This window comes from Megachile rotundata, chromosome 4 (genome assembly GCF_050947335.1).
Source record: "Megachile rotundata isolate GNS110a chromosome 4, iyMegRotu1, whole genome shotgun sequence".
In the NCBI taxonomy this organism is placed as follows: Eukaryota; Metazoa; Arthropoda; class Insecta; order Hymenoptera; family Megachilidae; genus Megachile; species Megachile rotundata.
In genome coordinates, this window is record NC_134986.1 from 15,038,447 (window position 1) to 15,064,748 (window position 26,302).

The window sequence follows — 26,302 nt, forward strand, 5'->3', positions numbered from 1 at the left end:
TCCCAAATTCATCAAATCCCAAATTCACCAAATCCCAAATTCCCCAAATCCCAAATTCCCCAAATCCCAAATTCACCAAATCCCAAATTCACCAAATCCCAGATTCCCCAATTTCCAAATCCCCCAAATTCCAAATTCTCCAAATCCCAAATTCCCCAATTTCCAAATCCCCTAAATCCCAAATTCCCCAATTTCCAAATCCCCCAAATTCCAAATTCTCCAAATCCCAAATTCCCCAATTTCCAAATCCCCTAAATCCCAAATTCCCCAATTTCCAAATCCCCCAAATTCCAAATTCTCCAAATCCCAAATTCCCCAATTTCCAAATCCCCTAAATCCCAAATTCCCCAATTTCCAAATTCCCCAAATCCCAAATTCACCAAATTCCAAATTCCCCAAATCCCAAATTCCCCAAATCCCAAATTCACCAAATTCCAAATTCCCCAAATCCCAAATTCTCCAATTTCCAAATTCCCCAATTTCCAAATCCCCCAAATCCCAAATTCTCCAATTTCTAAATCCCCCAAATCCCAAATTCTCCAATTTCCAAATTCCCCAATTTCCAAATCCCCCAAATCCCAAATTCCCCAATTTCCAAATCCCAAATTCCCCAGTCCCCCAATTTCCAAATCCCCCAAATCCCAAATCCCCCCAATTCCCCCCTTTCCCCACTTCCCAAATCCCAAAACTCTCAAACCCCCAAAATCCGACCACCCCAAATTTCCATATGTCCACTGACCACAACACCTAAACACCACTCCACCCAAGCACTTCAACATTCCAAAAACCGTGAACCCCGAAAGAACCCGACCTCTCCTATCCACAATGCAAATGTAGCCGAAGAAGTAGAGGTTTGACCGTGACACTGGTAATCCAAGATGTGTCAGGTTGGCCGAGTTCATCGTCGTTCAACCGAAAATAATAGGATAAAGGGAGGGTGTTCGCGCAATAGTTGACCTGTCAACAAGTCGTCGGATGTAGGTTTGCAACCGGTTTGATATATAAGTCTTTAATAATGTCTCGGGCACGAGTCGAGAGTTCCAACTAACCGTACGCCGTTTTCACGCGTTTCTTTTTTTCCGAGGTCGGTCAAATTCATATTCATGAGGATTCCATCTGCCTTCCGTGACCGGCGTTATAAGACTGTTTTTCCCTCGTGCTACATTTTTCTTTTCTTTTTCTCTCCTATTTTAGCGTATCGCGCGACTATCGCGGAATCTCGGTTACATAATTTTCCGGCTTCCACGCGATGCAACGTACCGAGAGCGTAAATTGGCCGTGATGTAGGTGAGACTCGACCGTTTAACACTTTACTGAATCATCGCTCACTTTTTTTATAAGCTTACATGGTTTCTACTACCTTTTTTCTGCGTGATATCCGCATTTTTTAGGGAGTTTTAGAATGTGAAAGTTACGGAAGTTTTAGACAATTTGGGAATTTAGTAATTTAGGAGGTTTTGGAAATTTTAGGATTTGAAAAGTATTTGTTCAATTTTTAAAGGTTTTGAGAATATTTGAGTTTGAGTATTTTAGAAATTTGATATAGCACAGCTTTTTTGTTTCACTTTCTAGAATTTTGTAAATACCAATATGTGCCGTTTTGTAATCTACTCGCACAATTTAACTCGTGATTTATTTTCTTTCTAATTTCATTAGCAGTGAACCGCGACGACGAGATTTGATCCCGCGATCTCCAGATTACCAGTCATGCACTCATCGCGCTCCGCTAAGTACACATTACAAACATTACACAATAATTTATATTTTTAATAAAATTGCGTACTATTTCTACATAGATCAATTCGCCATAACATTTAGAAATCCCTCATCTTTTAATTTATAAATTTAATTTCAGTTATAACTTGTTTGTATATTAAACAAATAACAGTGTATGTTAAAATCACGTTGTTAAATCAGCAATATCATTTACCATTCTTAAATAATATTACGCAATGTAACTCGTAAGTGAACTCCCATTCAACTTTCATAAATTCCGTATTATCTACTGATCTCTAATTATTTCGAGCAGCACATCAATGAAGTCCAATCAAAACACTTTAACATTGTACAGATTATCAGATCAGTGTTCAGACTTGTACTCCTGCTCACAAAAGGAAGCAATTAAATGCTCGAAGAATATCAAAGGCAGCTTCAAGAATACGGATCCATTCATTGAAATTCCTTCGGCATCTTTTTAACAAGCTTTACGTCCACAAATCGACGATTCCGTACAATGCCTTTTGAAGCCCATTTGAATTTCAACTCGATTCCCGCCACTATTCACAGGATAATTTTCGTCTCCTCTTAGACCTCTTTTCACGGACCTTTAATCTCGGTTATATTTCCCGACACTTTTCATAGTATTTGTAAGAAGCTCTCTTCAATTTATTCAAAAAAAAAAAGAAATATATAACATACCGTACAGATGCGTCAGTCGAAACTAATTCATAACTATAATGTTTAAACAAACCCATAAAAATTAAAATGTTAATATCTTATATTCAGCGATCTTCCATAATTCAAATTATAGTTGAACCTAAATTTTAAGTTGATTATTAAAAATTTTATAAATATTTGTTATATTTGAGCCATCAGTGCGTCATGAGACTCGTCAAAGTCCGAGAAGAGTTCAACAGAAATGGTTCTCAAAAAGCGTATCGTGCGGTTTCCATCGAAATAGATTGGTTGCGGTGCGATTCGATATCAGACCGCGGTACATCAAAGGAAATCGAGCTGCAAGCGTAATTGAAAGAGCGTAAAAGGGAAAAAAATAGCGAGAGAGCGAACCCTAATCACGTATGATGCATCGGTCGTGTAGATCGACGAGAGATTTACAGGCGAAAGGGTAAGCGGACAAAGATGGACGCAATGTGTGCCGCATGCATTATTAACACGACTACTCGTCCTTGCCGTAATTCGGTCAGACTGTATTCGTATATTTCATTTGATACGACGCCGACCTACTGACCTTAACTATACGGAACTTTTATTTGAGCCGGGCATACCGGACAGTTTATTTAATTGAGAGCTCCGCGTGCCGACCAGAGGTGCACAACAAGAAAGACACATGGCCAAATGAATAATATCATTCCAGACGGGATCAAGTTCAATATGGAGACATTATTCAATGTTCCGCTTTGGAAGGAGACACTTTCAAGGATTTGGAGGGGTTTGGTTTATTTGGGGAAAATGATGGAGCGGTGGTTACTGTATTGGGGATGTATGAGTATTGGGAATTTTGGATTTGGGGATTTGGTGGTTTAGGGATTGGGAGATTGAGGATTTGGTAGTTTAGGGATATGGAAATTTGAAGATGTGGGAAATTGGGGGTGGAGGAATTGGGGAATGTGGAATTGGGGAATGTGGAAATTGGGGAATGTGGGAATTGGGGAATGTTGGAATTGGGGATTTGGGAATTGGGGAATGTGGGAATTGGGGATTTGGGAATTGGGGAATGTGGGAATTGGGAAATGTGGGAATTGGGGAATGTTGGAATTGGAGATTTGGGAATTGGAGAATGTGGGAATTGGGAAATGTGGGAATTGGGGAATGTTGGAATTGGGGATTTGGGAATTGGAGAATGTGGGAATTGGGAAATGTGGGAATTGGGGAATGTGGGAATTGGGAAATGTGAGAATTGGGGAATGTTGGAATTCGGGATTTGGGAATTGGAGAATGTGGGAATTGGGAAATGTGGGAATTGGGGATTTGGGAATTGAGGAATGTGGGAATTGGAAAATATTGGAATTGGGGATTTGGGAAATGGGGAATGTGGAATTAAGGAATGTGGGAATTGGAGAATGTAGAATTTCAAAATGTTGGAATTGAGGAATGTGGGATTTCGAAAATGTGGGAATCTGGTGAAGTGGGAAATTGGAAATATGAAGATTTAAGGAAACAGAAATCAAACAATCTGACAATTTAGAGATTTCACAATTTACGAATATAAATCTAAAAATTCACAAAATCTGAACTTCTAAAAACATCCAAACTTGTAAACTTAATAACTCCACAACTTCAATCTCCTCTTCACTACTTCCCTTAAATATTAACTCCACCTCCCCAATGAATATTACCATTATCATACGTCGTAAATAAACAACCTCAATTACGATACACTCAGATCACACCAACAACTCTCTTCCAATTAAAGAAACCTTTCTCTCACCCACAAACAAAATTCTTCGAAACACATTAATATATCCCATAGTGAAACGTTACCAATGAAATTAGATAATTGACTTTCACGCTAAATTAGCCACGGAAACCTTTGGAGCCAGTAATTTCAGAGAAAGTCTCGTCACTCTCCTGGAATCGTTATTTCGAGCCTTTTCGAAGTACACGATGACTCACATACATGTTCGTGTACTTTGAAATTAAAAAAAAAATATATTACGGTGATGTCATACCTCGCTCTTGAATTTAAACTCACTGGACCACTTCACTGAGTTTACGTACGTTTTAAACTCTTTAATGATGAATCGTGAGTCACTCTTACTTTTTTATATTCATGTTTACAAGCGTGTATATGCAGCGTTTCTTTGCGTTGTAGTAATCTGTTTGCGAGTAGTGGAAAAGTGATTTGATTAGGAACTTTTGCGCATTTAAGAGGAAAACTTTAACTTTTTGAGGTGGGGGAAGGTTACCTTGGAGTGGTATGAAGTGCGTTTCGAAGAGCTGGGTAGAGTGATTTGGATGTTTGGGAATTGGGGAATGTTGGAATTGGTGAATGTGGGAATTGGAGAATGTGGGAATTGGGGAATGTTGGAATTGGTGAATGTTAGAATTGGGAAATGTAGGAATTGGGAAATGTAGGAATTGGGGAATGTTGGAATTGGGGAATATAGGAATTGGGGAATGTTAGAATTGGGAAATGTGGGAACTGGGGAATGTGGGAACTGGGGAATGTGGGAATTGGAGGATGTGGAAATTGGAAAATGTTGGAATTGGGAAATGTGGGAACTGGGGAATGTGGGAATTGGAGGATGTGGAAATTGGAAAATGTTGGAATTGGGAAATGTGGGAATTGGGGAATGTGGGAATTGGAGGATGTGGAAATTGGAAAATGTTGGAATTGGGAAATGTGGGAATTGGGGAATGTGGAATTGGGAAATGTGGGAATTGGGGAATGTGGGAATAGGGAAATGTGGAATTGGAGAATGTGGGAATTGGTGAATGTGGAATTGGAGAATGTGGGAATTGGTGAATGTTAGAATTGGGAAATGTGGGAATTAGGGAATGTGGAAATTGGAAAATGTTGGAATTAGGATGTGTGCAATTGGGGAATGTGGAATTGAGAAATATAGAAATTAGAAAATATAAAATTTGAAAAATACAAAACTTAAAAAATATAGAAATTCCAAAATTAAAAAATAGAAACCTAATCCAACCTCAAAAAATTATTCACACCCTACCTAACAAATAAAATTTCCAAAATAAAAAAGAATGTTACCCGAAAAAAAAAATAAATGTGGACATTCGAAATTGAATTTGGAGCAGCAAGAAAGATCACAGCCTGGCGTGTTCTCGGTTTACAACACCATTACCTAGGACAACCGAGCTTGCATCTCGGTTTACTGGGATCGCGTGCCTTCGCAAACGCGTTCACGCAATCCATTACGGCATTATTCGTGGCTCGTCGCTGATATCTCTCTGAATCTCTTGACGTGAGAATGCCATCGAATCAACTCGTTTTATTAGAATCGCTAATCGTTTCTCGTCGTTATCCTTGAATTTCTCGGGAGACGTGCCTGACTAGCGGGCACAAAACGGCGTGGTTATGTAAACACGCGCAGACCCACCAATGTCACGTTGCTTTTTATAATGTTTTTAAGTGTTGCTTCTGCGCGGACAAAAGGATTATATCCTTATGCGTTTCTTGATTAAAAATTATACTTCTTGAAGATTTTTAAATTCGAGGCTGAACTTCTAGGATTCTCTAGATTAGAATTTCAGTCTCAGTATAGAAATACTAGATTAGAAATTGAACCCTAAATTAATTAAATCCCTAGATTTAGAATTGGAGTCCATAAAAATTTCTAGAATGGCAATTAGGTCTTCTGAAGTTCCTAGATCGAAAATGAGATGACTAGAAGTCCCTAGGATGAAAGTTCCACACATTCGGAAATCCCTAGATCAAGAATTTCATACGGTCTGAACTCCCTAGGCACAAGATTCTGTATTCAAAAGTCTCTAGACCTGAAATTTTTTACTTGCAAAATTCCTTAGTTCCTAAATTTTATATTCGCAAAATCCTTAGATTCAAAATTTCGCACAAGATAATTCCCTAGATCCTAAGCTTCACATTAATAAATCCCTAGATCAAAAATTTCATGCACTCAGAATTTCCTAGAACCACATTTCCATAATAGAAAGTCCCTAGCTAAAAAATTCTGTACTACTAAAATTCCTTAGATCCAAAGTTTCATGTACTCTAAACTCCCTAGACTTAAAGTTCCATACTCAGAAATACCTAGACTCGAAATTCCATATCGTAAAAATTCACTAGTTCCAACATTGCACTCGTAAATAGACCTCTAAATATCCCTAGCTAAATATTACATCCCTAAAATATCCCTAACTATCCCTAAATATTCCTCCTCTTGTAAGAAATCCGTGATTTCATAAGAAAAATAAATAAATGGAATATTTATACGTTTTTCTATTTCTCAGTTATTTGCTAGAAAAGCAAAAGAAGTACCTATATAAGAGTTTCCCGGCAATGCGTATCGAAATATGTAAATAGGAGTTTCCCAACTAAACTTTCGTCACGGTGAACTTACTTTTTCTGTTCGCATAAATTCATAATGGGTTACGAACACGATTCGAGCATCGAAGGTCGCGTTTTAGACTCAGGTAAAAGCCGTGCTCTCGTGCGGATATTTGAGACCTTTGGCAACGTAAAAGGAACGAGTATCGGTCGATTGCGCATGAAAGGGAGCCAGTCTCGAGGGCACATATGCACTGATAAATAGATTACGGTCCCCATGCATTTATGCAACGACAAACGACACGGTATATTCCTTCTCGAAATTTTGTTACAACCCCTATCTTCGACGTGCTCGCTTTTATCGTGAAACCAACAGACTTCTCTGACACCTTCGAAGGTATTTCGAGAGCAAACACGGTGATCGATTTGATAAAGTTTATCGTGCAACTGTCCGGGTATGATAAGTAGTGTGTTGGTGTTTGGGAGCTTTTGGGTTTTGAGAATTAAGTGGTGGTTTCAGGTTTTGGAAATTGGGAGTTTGGGAATTGGGGGATGGAGAATTGGAGGATGTGGGAATTGGGGGTGGAGGAATTGGGGAACGTGGAAATTGGGGGTCGAGGAATTGGGGAATGTGGAATTGGAGGATGTGGGAATTGGGGAATGTGGAATTGGGGAATATGGGAATTGGGGGATGTGGGAATTGGGGAATATGGGAATTGGGGGATGTGGAATTGGGGAATATGGGAATTGGGGGATGTGGGAATTGGGGAATATGGAAATTGGGGGATGTGGAATTGGGGAATATGGGAATTGGGGAATATGGGAATTGGGGGATGTGGGAATTGGGGAATATGGGAATTGGGGGATGTGGGAATTGGGGAATATGGGAATTGGGGGATGTGGAATTGGGGAATGTGGAATTGGGGAATATGGGAATTGGGGGATGTGGGAATTGGGGAATGTGGGAACAGGGAAATGTGGAATTGGAGAATGTGGGAATTGGGGAATGTGGGAATAGGGAAATGTAGGAATAGGGAAATGTGGAATTGGAGAATGTGGGAATTGGGGAATGTGGGAATTGGGGAATGTGGGAATTGGGAAACGTGGAAATAGGGAAATGTGGAATTAGGAAACATGGGAATAGGGAAATATGGAATTAGGAAAAGTAGAAATTAAAAAATCTAAAAATTCCAAAACTTGCCACTTCAACAATTCATAAATCCATAAAACCCAAAATTTGAAAATTTCCCAACAAAAAAATTCCAAAAATTGAAAGTATATCAAACCTATCACAATAAACCTTTCACTGAAAGTGCTCTCAGAATTCACTTCAGGTGAAATCCATTCATACAGTCAGAGAAACACTCTCAGCATGTTCTTGAAGAATGAGTTCATCGATAACCCCCGCAACCCCCGTGAGTAAATGATAATAAGATCAATCTTCATCAGATTAGTCGGCACAAATGCACGTACACACGTTCCAAATGAACTTAGCCTCGATTTCTCCAACGCCGCGTTTATAACGATCGTCTGTAGAAACACGTGACGTACGATTAAATTTATATATCGTACCGGTTGATTAAATAATTTTCATCGCGTGAGAAAATCGTCACTGATAGAAAAATTACTGAAATTTTCCGTTATTACCGCTGCACGCTACTTAACGCTTGGACTCGGTTCGTGACTTCCGGATTTTTACATTGTTATTCGGTGCACTATTTTGTATTTATTGTTTAATGTACGGATTACGTGTACTTTAGGAAGTTTTTACTGTGAATGCTACTTGTATGATCTAACGTCATTTCGTGAAATAAAAGGATTAGCAAATGATGCTTATGATACATCAATTTAAAGGTTGAAGTTTACTACAGATTACTGTATACATTTTTCATTCATGTTTTTAATGTAAAATGACTAGTAATCATTTATGTCAGACAATAAGTAATAATAAAATATATATGAAGTCTGATGAAATTTCATGACAGAAAATGATTAAATAGTAGCACTTATGTTAGGTCAATTTAAAGATTAGACTTTGTAGAAAATAATTATGTAGATAGTTTATCAATATTCTTAAAATAACTGACTAGTTCTTCATTCAAGATGGGATATAACTGATGATATAACATGTTAGATATAATTGTTGATTAGTGAATTAATACTAAGAATATTGACTATATATTTATATCCCCATTTTCAGTAAACTGTAAGCTGTAATCTGATGTAAGACAAGTGGTCTTTCGTGACACTTTTATGTCTTCAAATTCTAGGAGACTTCATATGTTCTCAAACAGCACGTTTCTTGTTATATTCAATAGTCAGCCATTTTGTATTAATGAACATGGACAGTGCACCTATACAGTAATTTTCAGTAGACTTCAAGCTTTAATTTGATGTAACACAAGTGCTACTTCGTTACACTTTTATGTCATGAAATTTTAAAAGACTTCATATGTTTCAAAATTCATGTTATAAATAATAGGATCGTTTGCTGTTATAATCAACATTCAGCCATTTTGTATTAATGAACATGGACAGTGCACCTATACAGTAATTTTCAGTAGACTTCAAGCTTTAATTTGATGTAACACAAGTGCTACTTCGTTACACTTTTATGTCATGAAATTTTAAAAGATTTCATATGTTTCAAAATTCCTGTTATAAATAATAGGATCGTTTGCTGTTATAATCAACATTCAGCCATTTTGTATTAATGAACATGGACAGTGCACCTATACAGTAATTTTCAGTAGACTTCAAGCTTTAATTTGATGTAACACAAGTGGTCCTTCGTTACACTTTTATGTCATGAAATTCTAAAAGACTTCATATGTTTCAAATTCCTGTTATAAATAATAGGATCGTTTGCTGTTATAATCAACATTCAGCCATTTTGTATTAATGAACATGGACAGTGCACCTATACAGTAATTTTCAGTAGACTTCAAGCTTTAATTTGATGTAACACAAGTGGTCCTTCGTTACACTTTTATGTCATGAAATTCTAAAAGACTTCATATGTTTCAAAATTCCTGTTATAAATAATAGGATCCTTTCTTGTTATATTCAATAGTCAGCCATTTTGTATTAACGAACAACGAGGAAGTTTTTAGTAAACCTTAAGCTTTAATTTGCTGTAAACATCTATGCGATGAGCGCTAAAGGGTTAACGGGTGATAACACGTATTGTGCGTGACCATGTACCTCAAAAAACTAGAATAAAAGCAGCAGTTGTTTGGTAATGCTAGAGCAATAAGATAGGGCATGCCCTTGCCTTGGGAATACGAAATGAGAGTGGTATCGACTTTCTCCACGGTCACGCTATCAGCGTTACCATGATAACACCCCCGCGTCCCTGAAGCAATCCACAGGGACGAGAGAACACTCGTTGATACTCGTGCTTCTTAGCCGCGTTGTACACGTAACCCTCAGCCAGGGTGAGAGAGAGGGAATAAAAAAAAGTGTACACACACGACAAGTCCTTCAGACTACGGTAATGACGAGGAAGAAGTAAATTCTGGCGGGCAACAAAGCAAACGTCACGAAGAGACACCTCAGGTACCCCACTGCGACTCGTTGTCGGCTGCACGCGTCTGTTACGAACAACGTACAATGGAACAAAAGAAACCTGGACTAGCTTTAGCCTACGCTGCTGTTCCGTGTTGAGCTTTTTATTTCTTTACCTTTGTCGAGTGCCGTTGGCGACCAAAAGTCCCGCGCAAACGAGGATGATACGTGCGTAAACGCATGGGATTATGAACGTTTCAAGTGAACGTCCTTTTGTGCTTTCTTTAATCTAGGGTAATAAGCGACGAAATGAGAGGAAGCTATGCGTTGCTAACACATTTTTGGGCGGGCTAGTGACCACGGCAGTCGACGCTTTTAATAATAAACAACATTTTTGGGATTACTGAATTAATGTGGGGAATTGTCGAAACCTCAAAATTAAGAACCTAAAAATGTACACTCAACCAAACCTAACGACATTCCACTGCAAAGAAAGCCCACTATCCTCCATCGACTACCATTTCACCAAATTAACAAGCTTAAACAAACCCGTCCCAAACGTTTAAAACGCGATAATAAAACAACGCTGTTCAAGTCCGTTTCGTTTAATCCTCCGACAGTGAACCGCTAAAGTAACAATATAATTCAAGAAGCATTTCATCCGAAGGATAATGGCAGGTTTCCAAGAAATCCCATATACTGGGAGACGATTTTCGGGTCAAGGAAGTTACGATTTGTGGAATCAGTACACCAACGTTGCGGACCATCGTTCGACCTTACGTTGTTAACACTTAACAAGTTGTTCCGCGGTTGTCGACAGCTCAAGATGGCAGGCAATAAAATATTCTCGGTTCATGATGTAACGTGGAAAAAAAACATATACGAAGTCACGTTCTCCTCAGCCAAAAACCGGTGTCGCAGGTAGCTCGCTATCACGTAAGTTTCATCGTGTTACGCGACGTTTTACACCGGTTTAGATTTATTTGCATACCACATCAAGGTAAACTTTTTTTCCCGTTGCTCTTGAATCACTCTTGCGAAATACTTATGCGTCCATTAGCGGAAAAAATGAATGCTTTTACCTTTGATTGAATATAACACGGTTCAGCTTTTTTACTGCTATAAAAGTGAAACTTGTATGCGATATATGACCATGTTTTTAAATTTTTAGATCACTTCCGTAAGTTTAAACATTTTTAAATTTGTAAAGTTCATACATATGAGTATTTCTATATTGCTATACAAATGGATATCTGTTTAACACTAGATTGCCTAAGGCAGTCATTTTGACTGCTTTTCAATTTCAATTAGAAAAACAATTGTGTATAGAATGACACAGCTTCTTAGAATTTTGTAACTTTTTGTACAACATATAAATGCGTTTATTAATAATTGTAATTACCTCCCCCCTCTTTCATTTCCGGTATATATATATGTGTTATACCTATATTGCCCCAAAGCAGTCAAAATGAATCAAAGTTTCAGTCTTTCTAGTGGTAAATTCTAAACTGCCTATAACATATGAGGGATCGGTTTGTTCGGGGGTCGTCGGGTACGATCGGGAGACTCGGACAATTGGCGCCAAGAGAATTTGGCGTTACTATGATTTGGCGCAAAAAATTAGCGAGAGGACAAAGGAGCGGATGGCATTTGTTTCCTTTTACGCGGGAATTGGGGGAGAATGAGGAAAACGGCGTCGCAAGGAGTCTTATCGTAACGGTTGAAGTAGTACGTTGTCCGAGAAGTTGTCGCATAATTGTCTATAATTGATTTCTGATTTTATTGATTGTAAATTGATTTTACTTTTATTGAATTGTTAAAATTATTTTGTTATCGTTATTCCCAAAAAACATTACCGTCAACCTCGATTATTTCGATCCTACACATATCTGTATATCAAAAAATCATTAGATCCTAATATTTAGCTCCTAGTACCCCTAATTATATGTTCTTAAAATGTGACTATGAAAGTTTCCAAGGTATGTTGTTCTGAAAATATAGTGCGGTAGTAAAATCGTCGATGCGTGAAAGAACATGAACTTTGAGGACACGAGTTTCACGAGTAGATAGTAGCTCGAGTCTGGATCAGAATCGTGCAATGTAAACTCCAAATTAATTTTTCGATATCGGGGCGCTCGAGGAAGAACACAACCGCGCACGGTCCTGAGCTTTCGTCGCGTCGATGAGCGATCTCCGCGAATCGAATTTACGACCGTGTTAATATCGTCGAACCGTAACTCGAATTTTTTCCCGAGCCACGATTTTTCGCGCGATAAGCGCCGACACGACGTTATCGTACAGAGTTTATGGATCAAGTTTCCTTCGCTAACGACGTGTAGAACAGTGGCTGCAGTATCTATTTATCATTGTCAAGGGCGACTATGCAACCGGATCGTCTCTCTGCAGCCATTGTTAAACTCATTTCCGTCGCTCGATTGCCCGTGAGTGCATTGAAAATTTAAGAGCCACCCGGAGGACTAGACCCCTGTTATCAATCGTGAACACTGATGGATTCGCCGGCTGTATGGATTATGCTGTAATATTCTCGATATGTTTATAACGTACTTTTATACTGCCGCATAATTTTAGAAACTTGATATCTTCGATTGTGGTGTTGGAAATATTAGTAGGGATTGTGGGTTATATTGGAAATTAGCGCTAGGGATTGTAGGTTGACCGTTAGGAAGAATTTGGAGCTGAGTTGTGTTTGTGGAATTTCTAAGATTAGATATTGGATGATCTTAAAATCACTAGATTGGTAATTGGAGGTCTCAGGAATTTTTATATTAGAAATTGGACATTGAAGGTTCCTAGATTAGATACTGGGCCTTTGGGTATCCCTAGGTTAGATATTGGACCACCTCAAAATTACTAGATTGGTAATTGGAGGTCTCAGAAATTCCTACACTAGAAATTGGACCTTGAAGGTTCCTAGATTAGACAGTGGACTTTGGGTATCCCTAGGTTAGATATTGGACCACCTCAAAATCACTAGATTGGTCATTGGAGGTCTCAGAAATTCCTACACTAGAAATTGGACCTTGAAGGTTCCTAGATTAGACACTGGACCTTTGGGTATCCCTAGGTTAGATATTGGACCACCTCAAAGTCCCTAAATTGGTAATTGGAGGTCTCAGAAATTCCTACACTAGATATTGGACCTTGGAGGTTCCTAGATTAGACAGTGGATCTTTGGGTATCCCTAGGTTAGATATTGGACCACCTCAAAATTACTAGATTGGTAATTGGAGGTCTCAGAAATTCCTACACTAGAAATTGGACCTTGAAGGTTCCTAGATTAGACACTGGACCTTTGGGTATCCCTAGGTTAGATATTGGAACACCTCAAAGTCCCTAAATTGATAATTGAAGGTTTCAGAAATTTTTACATTAGAAATTGGACCTTGAAGTTTCCTAGATTAGACACTGCACCTTTGGGTATCCCTAGGTTAGATATTGGACCACCTCAAAGTCCCTAAATTGGTAATTGAAGGTTTCAGAAATTTTTACATTACAAAATTGGACCTTGAAGGTTCCTAGATTAGACACTGGATCTTTGGGTATCCCTAGATTCCATATTGCACATCATGGAAATCCCTAAACTAGAAAGTGGTACAGTTCCAAATCCCTAAATTGGAAGTTGAATCTCTTCAAAATCCCCAACTTAAAATTGACACCCTACGAATCCTCAGATTGAAAATTAAACTCCTAAAAGTTCCTAAATTATAAATTACATCGTTCCAAAATTCCCAGGTCGAAAATACCTCTCTAAAATTCCCAATATGAAAACCTATCCTTCTGAACTCCCTAAATATAAATAAGTATTCCCAGCATTTTCTAGGTTAAAATTGATATCTCCAGGATACTTAAATAATAAATTAGAGTCCTTAGAAATAAATAGGAATCCTCAGAATTCTTAGAAATGTCTAAGATATCTTTAGAAGATGAATGCAAGTTCATAAATGAAAAATTATGCACTGTACAAAATCATCCTCTGCATAGAATGTTAAGAGACGTTTATGCGATCCTCTTCACAACGGAAAAGTAATATTCCTTTTCATCCGTCTGTTTGTTATCGATTCGAAACCTCTGGCTTCATGAATGTTGTTCTTTCGCATGCAAATCCCCTCGAATAATCGACTGTGATGTTTGGAGTTTCGAAGTTAATACTTCCACGGTTTATTTTGGACGTGATTTAATCCCAGCCTTCCAGAGTCCTCCAGATGCGATTCAGGGACTTTCTGTTTTACTCTTCATTCTAGACAGATTGGCATCGTATGCTCCTTGAACTCCTTAAACGAACATCGGCGTTTTCTAACGCGCTCGCTTTTCAGAAACTCCGTGTTAATTGTTTCTAGGACTTTGGACGACCCATTTAAAACATTCTCACTTCCTCGGAAATTGGATAAACAGCGAAGTTTCTTCGATTAATTCTTCACTGCAGAAACAAACCGTGCCGCTAAGAATTGGCGCTTTGTCGAACGTGTAACTTCGATCTTATCAAGATAAATAACGCATTATCGATATCTCTGCACCGATAATGCAATATTGACGAACCGTCAGGGCGTATCTGTTCTGTGCAACTAGTGATCGATTCTAGCAATACTCTCCTTTTCTCTCAAAAAATTCGCGCATATTCTAATACTTTCATCGTGCAAACAACCGGCAATCTACAATAATTCCTCAGTAATTTGAACATGCATAATACATTCGCGAAGACTATCAAATCCTTTCGAACTTTCGAGACTTTCTACGGTTTTGTTTTGCACTTCGTAACGCAAACATGTGGCGTTACGACAAAACCTTTCGACTTCTGTAGGTTATGAAAAGACCATTCTACTTCGTCATCGTTCGTGAAAGTGTTGGAAAAAACGAGATCCAAAGGCCGTTCAGGAAACGACTGAACGTTTTACTCCCGGTATAACGGTGTTGATCCTGTGTTCCTTTCTCTGTTACCTATCCGCTCCGATCCTTTGCGAATCGTCTCGACCGATGATTCACCTGGTTGCAATTTTAAAAAGACCGCTATTCTAAAAACAAAACCGCTAGGATGCTTCATTCGAAAGCTTTCTCCATAGTTTCTCACGCGTTTCGTATCCACATTCTTCTAGGGATCGTAACGTGTTAATTGCTGTAATGCACGAGTATCCGTAGTAAGACCGAAGCACTAGTTAAGGATACGAACATATTCAAATTTATACCTTTAGTAGCTTGTGAACTCTCGTTATATTGCCGACTTCCCACAGACACATTATAATACCGTGTGTGATAATGTATTGTGACCATGAGTTATACTGACGAGTTGTGTAACAGTGCGTCGTGTGACCTCGAGTTGTATTCTCATGTGTGGTGTTGTCACGCATGGTTTTGCAATGTGTTGCATTGTTATATGTTGTTTCTTGAAATATATTACGAGTTGTATATTAACACGTTGTGCATGAATTTATTATACGTTGTGATACAACGTATTGATGCGTTGTATCACAACACGTTGTATGTCGACGCGTTGTTTATCATTGCGTTGCAGCGTGTTATATGTTGACAAGTTGTATTACAACTCGTTTATCAGTGCATCACATTGCAATAAATTATACATATCCATCTTGCAACACGTTATATCGCATTGTATCTCCTCGCGTTATATCACCACATGCACAACCACTGCCATCACCATATCATATCACAAAACATACTATGTACACATCAGATCTTCTCACATAATATACCATCAACTTCAAATATTTTCTACGACTATATAACGAGAGTTATATAACGGCGATATAACGAGATGAACACTATCTAGTTTCCCTTCTTTCACCAATTGTATATAAAATTTAGAGCCTCCATCGGTGATAAATAAGAATAAATTTGGATCGAACGATAATCTATTACCAGCGACTAAAATCCGCGGCAAGATTAACGAGCCACAAAGACGGTCGTCCTCGTATTGCTTCTATGAATAATTGCCAACAGCCACTGCCGCATTGTCGGTATTTACACGACGACCTTACGCTACTTTCCAACCACATTTCCAGATACTCGAGCATTCAATTCCGTTGCCCCGTTTGCTCGCTCGGAATTGTTTCGAGCGTGTACGAGAGCCCTCGAGCTGGTCACGACGCCTACGAGGGTGACGTTATCAAAATAGTTCTAATACCTCGATGATATTTAATGAATTCAAATGCTCGATGACGTTCGAAGCTACAGTTATCGGGATATATTCGGAATTGTCTAGGAATTCGTCCCAGACGAAAGTCGAGAGAATGTAGTAAAATCGGAGACAAAATATCTTTCCCGCGGGAAAAGTCAGAGACAATTCGACAGATGATACTTGCAAAGTATCGTCGTATGATCAGTGCCAAACTGGTTCATATACGATCACGAAGAGACGCGGAATTGTTTAATACCGTTAAATCAAAGAAACAATTGACATGAAGCGAATCTTCTAATTCGTGTAGGCGGACGTTCAGTGATGTCTGATAAAGTCTTCGAACGATTCTGCAACAACTCTAAGGATAAACCTCGAGCGGAAGAGTGCCAGGCACTGAACCTCGGGTTTATCGAGATACAGAAGATCTTCGCAGCTGACGTGGCCATATAATGTGACCTCCATTGGTCTACTTTACGGAGACGAACTCCGAGTAGGAGGCACGTACACCTTCTACCCTCTTTGCTGTTCTACAATGGATGCTCTCTTTGAATGCTCGTCTCGACGAAAGTTAACTAGAATATTAACACGTTAACTGCCACAGTGAAATTGGACCTACGTAATAAGCCACGTTATGCTTATAATTATTCCACATTCGATAAATCCATTTTTTAAACTAAATTCTTCATCTTACAAAATTAATAACATAATAAATAATTTAAACTTCTTTCCTTTCGATACTAGGCATGTAACAATGTAATTATCTAGAGAGTTGGAGATCTAGGGAAATTTTTATCTGGTTAGAAACTCTAATTTCAGAGTTCAAATTTTCAATCTAGGGATTTTTTTAATCTGAGTATATTTAGATCTAAGGATTTTTTAATCTGGGTGTATTTAGATCTAGGGATTTTTTAATATGGGGAACTTTGGATCTAGGGATTTTTAATATGGGGAAATTTGGATCTAGAGATTTTTATCTGGGGATATTTGTATATAGGTATTTTTAATCTGGGGATGTTTGGATCTAGGAATTTTTATCCGGGAATATTTGGATCTAGGGATTTTTCATCTGGGGACATTTAGATTTAGTGATTCTTTAATCTGGGTGTATTTAGATCTAGGGATTTTTTTAATATGGGGAACTTTGGATCTAGGGATTTTTAATATGGGGAAATTTGGATCTAGAGATTTTTATCTGGGGATATTTGTATATAGGTATTTTTAATCTGGGGATATTTGGATCTAGGAATTTTTATCCGGGAATATTGGGATCTAGGGATTTTTCATCTGGGGATATTTGGCTCTAGTGATTCTTTAATCTGGGGATATCTGGATTTAGGGAATTGTGGTGTGTAAATTTTAAGGGCTAGGAATTTTGATACTTAGGGATATTTGTATCTAGAAATATTTGGATCTCGGATATTAATATCTAGTGATGTTAGGATCTAGGGATATTGATATTTAAGGATATCGTGGACTGATAATATTGTAATCCAGTAATATTTTAATATCTAGGCCTACTGTAATCTAGTATCTAGGGATATTTTAATCTAAACATATTAGGATTTAGAACATAGAAATGATTCTAGAGTTTAAGAATTTTCTGGAAACGAAACTTGATCCCGCTTTTATTCGTGGATCTAGGGATAATGTTATCTAAGAATTTAAAGATGTAAAGTGATTACCAATCATCCCCATAGCATTAAACTAATAGTTTGCCATTTATGAATTGCCCCCATTTACTTTTTATTAAATATGAACTTGTATTGCTTATGAAGCATCGTTCTCCAATGACGTACGCGACAGTCAACCTGTTAAAAGCGTCTGCACTCAATTTCTGCGAACGATCTCCATCGATTTACCAAGAAGAAACGATTTGTTGATCGTGCCCTTAACAGTTTACAGACGTTATAAGAGATGGCTGCAACTAATGGTGCAGGGCATCATGACGACGTGAACCAGATTATGAAAATCAGAGTGAGCCACGTAGGTTAAAAGCTCGTTGCGGCGAGCGATAATGATGTCACTTTTATTAGCCTCATCAGGGTCGAAGCATCCTCGACAGGGGATCCACTATTACCTAATAAATGACACGATCATGTCATGTATGTATCTTGTTACCCGTGGAATTTGCGTGCATCGACAGGTCGTCTACGTGCTAGATGCATCGGTCGTGTAATCGATTTTAAAGGTGTCATTTGGTCTATTAATAATTTCATTTTATCCTTCTATCCGTTCGGTTTTATGTCCATTTTAAGACCGTATCATCTTTCGCAACGTTCGATTAATTTCGATAATGAAACGGTGATTATCGTACGGTTTGTTATTAATGAAAAAAAATTTGCTTTGCGTGCATAATTACTGCGTTGTTTATCGGGCGTGACTGTCTCGGATGCGATTATGTTTCTTTCAACGTTCTATGCTGTGCATCTTCATTAACTTAATCGAGCGTAGGTACCATTCAATTATCCACGTGTGTTACTCACGTATCGTTTACGAGGTCACGTTGTTTATCGAACGCTATCATCCATTTTTCACGGTAAAAACGGAGATGTAGGCGTGAAATGCGGGTAATTTGTGCAAATAGACTCCGTTCACAATCTTCAATTTACCACTTTCAAATTGTAGATGAAAATTGTGCACTAATTCCATGATCATTGTGATTTACTTTTCTTCGTGACAAAATGTACACGATATTTCGACGAATTACTTCTTACGGAGGTAATTCTGATAAAAAATATTATAGAAACATCGAGTCTTTGGTCGAAATACGAGCTCGACCAGTTTAGTTCAACTCTTTAAGAACGAACATGCTGAACATGTTGACAAACTTCATTAGTTTCATCACAGAATACCTAACAGTTCATGCCCGTACGAACAGACCATTCCCTTGAATCTTCTTAAATAATCATTTCTAGAAATATTTAATTTCTTGGTTCGTTTTCAAAATCAACCTCAGTGTCGCGCGATCAATACAAAGATTATTTAGGTTCATTTTTCAAGATGGTTCCGTTTCGATTCAGTTACTCTATTCTATTTACGATAACATCTGTTCTGATTAGAAGGGAATTTCGTAGAGAACACTCAAAATCGTTCACATTTGTACGATACATTATTCTGCGTGTGTATACGTTAACCTAACTTGATACATTAAAGACGCCAATAATTGTCGTATGTCGTGCTTTAAGGTTTAAATGAAAGTAAAATACCCCCTCGTGTGTATAGGGCAAAAGCTGTATAACGGATACGCAAATATCATGGGTGCAGGAAGTGCGCGTGTGCTAGGGAAATTTCCAAGTTCACCAGCGCACCAGGCACCTCCATCGATCTGCCGGTGCGGTGCTATTGCTACATTTACGGCATTCACTTTTATTCAAGATCCAACGGGTACGATGTACTGACCCCTGAACTTGACCTATACACAAAGTATACCTGATCTCGAATGGTTTCGGTAGATCAATAAAACGCAAAAAAGAGACGAGGAACGTGAAACGGTATAAGCTTCGATATTTCCTGCCTTCGGTGTGTCTAGTCTTGTCAGGAATAACGCAATATTTTGGAACAGGTGTTTCCTTTTCCTGCCGTTCTATCTTCCCGAATAATCTGATGAAACATCGATAAGAATTGTTTTGTATGTTTGTTCTTCGTGTACGAAAGGTTATAATAGTTCAAATAGAATCTTATTGTCATCCTAGACATTTGTCCCATTGACAAACGAGAGCGCGAACGATTCACAGTCAAACACCGAACGTGTTCAATAAATCGTAAAGAAGGAAACAATCGTACTTACTATTGCATTATCTTAATTATGCGAGCGTCCGAATACTGGCATCAATGGGACCGGGATTACGCGGTCTGGGCACTAGGTGTCGTCCGGTGTGTTTTATTCTGTATCGCGGAACAGAACGTGTGTTACAAAGTTAGTTTCTTTCTTTTTCCCCCTTATTTTTCGTTTGTAAATGTCGCGTGTCAACGGCCCCCGGTAGTACGATACGATCCTCGGAAGTACGAGAGCACACTACACCCGCCAAGTAAGCGGCAAGCCGAATAACTGACGCTAGCGCGAGGACTCAATGTGTCCCACCTTCCCTTCTTCTTCTGCGCGCTCACTCTCTCACGATCCTCGTTTCTCTCGTGTTGCTTTCCTGCTCCCTCGCTCTTTTCTGCACATAAGGGTGCGTTTTAACAAAACGAACAAGAGCATTCGTTCGTTCTCGTTTGGCAGGAAACGAACATTCGTCGAGCAAACAGCTGAATGCGGCCGAGTATTCGTACACCTTAAATCAAATGCTCGAAACGGGGAATTGAAAAATATCGAACTGAATTAGGTCAAATTCAAAGCGAATTGAATCGCGTGTAATAGTCAATTTCAATTTACATCATCGTAAATCAGTGATATGGTCGTGGGTTTTATTAGTCCATGAACGCATGCGCAAAAGATGGTCGCACCCGCTATATTATTGCGTACATAAGCTCCTAGTGAGAAAAAAAATCAGAACAGTGCATTTTCGATTTAAATCATATAAAAGTGAATTGTATTTAATTGAGTGTATCAAATTGAATCGTATCAGATCAAACAACGTCAAATCGAATTAAAATGTCGATTTGTATTACGTCGACTTAAGTCATGTGGAATTGAATCGAATCGAATTTAGTTGGATCGCGTCGAGTCGAATTGCTCGGTATGGGAGGGTTTTCATTAGAGCATTCGTTCGCATCGAACATCGATCTGGCGAACGATTGTCGAGCAGTGAAAGAATGCTCGTCTACGTTCGAGTTTTATCGAAGTAAGAATGAAATGAGCATTCGCTTGCTCAGTTGAAACACACCCTAAAAGTATACTCTCTCTCAAACGTTTCTCGACGTGGTTTCCAGCAGCGCACTACTAGCGCGCCGAACCGCGATGCCGCAACGCGTGCCTGGAACACACTTTGAGAACGCGCGCGCCTCCCAGCTGCCGTATCGACCCCTCCCCATTGGATGACACATCCTCCAATAACGAACCTCCAAAAGGATTACGTCACTTTGGTATTATTGACGCCAACCATCCGGCAGCATCGCAGTGCTGGATTCTTCGGGGTATCTTTTCTTTAATGGGAAGATCAGAGAATTCTCTGTACCAGGGTAGTCGTCATGAAATCTCTCCTTGTCATAAAACCAGCGTAGAATCCTCTGCTTCTTGAAATAAGGGATACTTTAAGTTGCATCATGAAGTTGAATGACATGGCTTGTGTAACACTTTGTAGGTTACCGTATCATTTTGATACACGAATGTGCATCAATTGCTTTGATAACCGAGTTGCAACTATTGGATTTATATTAAAGTAATTATGGATGTATCTTCTTTATTGCTTAAACGTTTTTAGGTTCTTTTGCATTGAACGACAAATTAAGATATACCGTACTGCCAAGGATCGTTTTCTCTTAATATGGATCATTAACTGTATGCGTAACTTTATTTACGTAAGTCTTTTTATTAGTTTCATTGCGTTTTATTTTCTTCCTATATTCCATCAGCCAAATGCAGTTTACCGAGTTCATATTAACGCATTCATTTCATCGTTGTGTAGGTACGTTACTGGGAAACACCCCAACTTTGCTCCCTCTGTTGCGCATATATTTTTCCTTCTCTTTGTGCATCCCCTACTCTAGACTGTGACAGTTGAAATAAAAATCAAAATTCCGATTGAAGGGAACGAGAACGAGGTCCATTGGTTTTTGCACGTCATGTAGCGCGTACATATTGCTCGATATATTAATGGGGATAACAACTACTTTAGCCCACTCATCTCGATAATGTCGGTAAATTAATAAATCTATACATATTTATGCCCGTACCAATATATAATGAACATTATAGACGATCATTGACGTAGGTACAGACGAAGTTTATTCTGGTCACAGATTGAAGATAATGGGGTGCACCTTTAGGACGTGGATATCCTTAATTGATGCGGCGCGCTCGATTTCCGCCTCGACGAATTTCGTGTGTACGCCGATCGCAAGTGACAAAACGTTGAATACGCAGAATGTCGTCACCGACTCGGAATTTAAATCCTGCGACAGTGTGACAACGTTAAGTAGGTGCTCTCAACCCCTCAACTCTTTGCTGACTGGCTGACACGACCGCCAACAGGGTCTCTCATTTGTAAATCTTCTGGCGTTGCAAAATCAGTCGTTGAACTTACCTCGGCCCCTTGTGCGACTGCCAAGTACCAAAGTCGCGACATTCGTCGTCTGAGCTTTTCGTCAAGGCATTTCCTGGTTGTCTGAAAACATCTCTTCAAACTGTTTTCCTTACTTTAATGGCCACGCACTCCGGGCAATCTTTAACTCTTATCATTTCAAGTTCCTTCCCATACAATACATTATTAATGAGGTTATATTTGGGACGTACGTCGCAAAATGACTAATACGTAAAATGTAGTTAGCATACGTAACATCTTATTAATGTATCTATGTAATTAATTACTAGTATTGATTTTTAATCAAACGGAATTTAATAAGTGCAGACGCATGCCATGGAAAAGGTTAAAATTCCGGTTTCGAAATGTCGTATCGGTGTCGAATCAATATTTCTCATCCTCATCTTAAAAAAACTGGTTAGAAAGAAACAGTTATGCTATAGAAAGCGTCGGCGCTTGCTTACAGTATAAACGAAAACAAGAATCTCGGAACTGTGCACGCTCCAAGCCTAAACTGAGAAGAAAGTGAAAGTGTTAGATCCGTCTATCCCTTTCTATATGTTGTTCGATCGTAACTATACGAGACCCTAGCATTGAACGTGGACCTTGCGATATAGTAAGCGTAGGAGAACCATACACAGTTGAAAGTTTACACTAAAGAAGATATGGAAAACGTCAAACACGATTAAAAAAGTTTCGTTTTAAATTTTAGCTATAATATATAAATAACAGTTATACGTATTACGACAAAATTATACATTTCCAAGTATCTATTTTTCCCTGAACTCCCACGGCGTGACGCATGTTCAGCGCTCGCATTGAAAATTTATCTCTAGCGAAACATCGTTTGTACACATAGTACATGCAACTTACTAATCGTAGAAGTAACAGTATTCGTAACGAGAGGCAAAAAGAACCGAGATGCAATAAAGATCATAGATACCTTGAATCCATATATGTGTTCAAGATTGAGAACACAGATATATTGACGATGGGAGTAAACCGGGGAAACTGTATTTGTACGGTTAAAGAGGTGGATTCTAAGAACGCAGCGAATCGAATTAATCGGCTAATTCCTTTGAAAATATTAACCCATTTATACTCAAAGTTATGTATAAGTAATATCACGTATGTTATCTTTTCCACAAATTTCTTTTTATTACCCGCTTAATATTTCTAGCATTTCCTCGACGCGTTGCTGGACCGAAACAGCGGGCAGCCACTGTGTGCCGCTACGTTGATAATCATTGAACCTTTATAATAGAGCACGCGGTATCGCGTGATCGGACATTTTTAATGTATCTTACACTGAGTGATTGGATAAATGCATTCGATAATGTATATTAATGTACCCTGCATTAGAGGCTATATTTAGAGTGCATTTGAAATTCACGTAATATCGAGTGAGCGTCAACAACCTCCGAGAAATAAGCGGATTAGCTTGTCCTTTTTGCTTTTACCGACATAAAATAACAAATATATTTAAGAATGTTAATAAGATAACTTTCATAATTGCTTGTGAGATCTGCTTTAAAACATTAGCCTCTCTAGTGAGCATTTTCTGGATCATGATAATCGATGCTATTTTGGATGTAAAATATTGATTTCGACAGCAGAACCTATGATGGTGACATTCACTGTGCCTACGTGAATTGTCGTTACACGAAAGCGTTTTTGTCACAACGAATTAAACGAGTTCAAATTCGTCGTTTGTAATATTACGCGTTGGAGGAGAATGAAAACTGACAAATGTAAAACAGATATAACTGAACGTTGCAGGATTGGAAGCCCTGGAAAAAGCACTCTATTGCTGGGAGGATGCTCTTACGGCGTTCAGCTCTTCACTCAATAATGATACACTCGCATTACCGTCTAAGGCGGATGCAGCATTTACGCACGATGTCCAGGAACTCCTTGACTTGGGCTATCAAATACAGAGCCATGCAGAACTTCTCTTTATCGATCAAGTAAGTTCCCTTTTACTTCTTTAATTATTTAAATATATTGGATCTTGTATTTTGAAAGTGGTGTCCATTTTTATTTATTTTGAAAAAATTAGGGTAGCATATATTTCAATGAAAAAATATAGGTTGTTATATCAAGACTGGTAATTCAGCAATTTTTTTTACTGATTGATGAATATGTAATTTGACTATATAAATTTGTTTTAGGTGATTTGACTAAAATGTATATTCATGCAAATGGACTTACAACGCTCTCAAAATAGGTCCAATTATCAGAGTAAATTATTCTTGAAATTATTTTATGATTAAGAATACCATTGTAAATATTGAGTCATTATCTTTGTATACATAATTATCATTGTATACATAATTGTCATTGTATACATAATTGTCATTGTATACATAATTGTCATTGTATACATAATTGTCATTGAATTACCTACAATTAATATTTAATATAAACTAGAAAGTAAAATACTTCCTTTTCTCCATTGTCTCCTGCAATCCTTTCTACTCGCTGTCATTCCATTCCGCTACATTCATCAATTGCTTTTTCCCCGTGTAAAAAAGTACAGGAATTAATCCAATTTAAATGATAACCGCGTGTAATTAGTGCAATGAGTCACTTGACCTAACGCAAGGAGGAACTATTACATAGGAAGTTCACGGCATCGCGACTACGGTCATTCGAGTCTAAGCGTATAAAATGCTCTCGCAATTGAGCAGCTCAGTCACGTTTCTGTCGATCCTCTTTTACGTAACAAAAAGTATATTTAATATATTGATGAAGTTGTCTTTTAACAACGAATAAATTTATTTACAGCACTCGGTACTATTCCGCAATGAGAGCGAAGAGAGTTTGGATAGTCATAAACCGTCGAATATTGGCACCCGGATATCCGGCAAAGACAAAGCAGACGCCGCGTCTTCTCCGGAATCGTTCGAATCTGCGCGTGATGGGGTGAGTTAAAACATAAACTTTACTGCAATGTCATAAATATTGACTAATATTTCTATTTATGCAGGTAGCAGATTTACGAGAATTCGAAGAATTTTCTGAACTCTTTCCTCATTTTGAAAAACAAAAACTGTATCATGCTGCTCTTAAACAACACGAGGATAAAGGTATCCCTTGCAGGTAAAAACTTGGACTACAAACTCTTTAATGCAGTAGTCTCGCGTTATATCGCCGAAACAATTGCCGAAGCAATAACGACAATATGCTAAATAACGCGAGTCCCATATATACAAAGATCATTACATTATCAATTTATTTGTAATTGCAGGAGAATACATACAGAACTCGTGAAGTGCGGCTCGGATGTTGAATATTTAGCAAAAGTGTATTGTTTGCGGCAAGCGTACACAAAACTGTTCACTATACAATCCGCATCAAATTGGATTGCAGACATAGGCCGACAAGTTATTAGCGATTTGATCATGTATGCAGACAGGGTATACACAACATACATTTACTTCTATGAAGAAAATAGAATTAGTTTTTAAAAGTAGTCTATATAGATAATTGATTAATAATTTTTATTGTTAGGATCCGAAAGATTATTTAATACATTATGAACGGATGTTGGAGTTTCTGCAAGAGCCAAGTAATCATAGCATTATGGAAGAAGAACTGACTGCGAGAGGTGTTAAATGTATGAATTTCTATGATGTTCTTATTGATTTCATTCTGTTAGACGCGTTCGAAGAAGTTGAAAAGCCGTCCTCTTCAATTAGAGCTATTTTACAGAATAGATGGATATCGGCTAGTTTTCGTGAGACTGTAAGT

At 38.2% G+C, this 26,302-nt stretch overlaps 2 protein-coding genes across 6 annotated transcripts in view; one reads left to right on the plus strand and one right to left on the minus strand.

Moving 5' to 3' along the window:
- uzip (beta-pore-forming protein unzipped) overlaps window positions 1–20,428 on the minus strand; it is a 31,513-nt gene extending 11,085 nt beyond the window's left edge. The window contains exon 1 of one of the 2 annotated variants that reach the window (XM_003703956.3): window positions 20,155–20,428. The gene's annotated coding sequence lies outside the window, so the exon portion shown is untranslated. Of the gene's footprint in view, window positions 1–4,409; window positions 4,564–20,154 lie in introns of those variants that run through there. The other variant, XM_012286754.2, reaches the window with a different exon arrangement.
- The window catches only part of Miga (mitoguardin), a 40,144-nt gene that overhangs the window by 12,418 nt on the left and 1,424 nt on the right, over window positions 1–26,302 (plus strand). For 2 of the 4 annotated variants that reach the window (XM_076531214.1, XM_003703992.3), the window contains 5 exons: window positions 24,329–24,516; window positions 25,337–25,474; window positions 25,539–25,651; window positions 25,800–25,968; window positions 26,063–26,296. In XM_076531214.1, coding sequence (XP_076387329.1) covers window positions 24,329–24,516; window positions 25,337–25,474; window positions 25,539–25,651; window positions 25,800–25,968; window positions 26,063–26,296 — 842 coding nt within the window. Of the gene's footprint in view, window positions 1–21,429; window positions 21,828–21,934; window positions 22,163–22,240; window positions 22,445–24,328; window positions 24,517–25,336; window positions 25,475–25,538; window positions 25,652–25,799; window positions 25,969–26,062; window positions 26,297–26,302 lie in introns of those variants that run through there. The other 2 variants (XM_012286753.2, XM_076531215.1) reach the window with 2 other exon arrangements.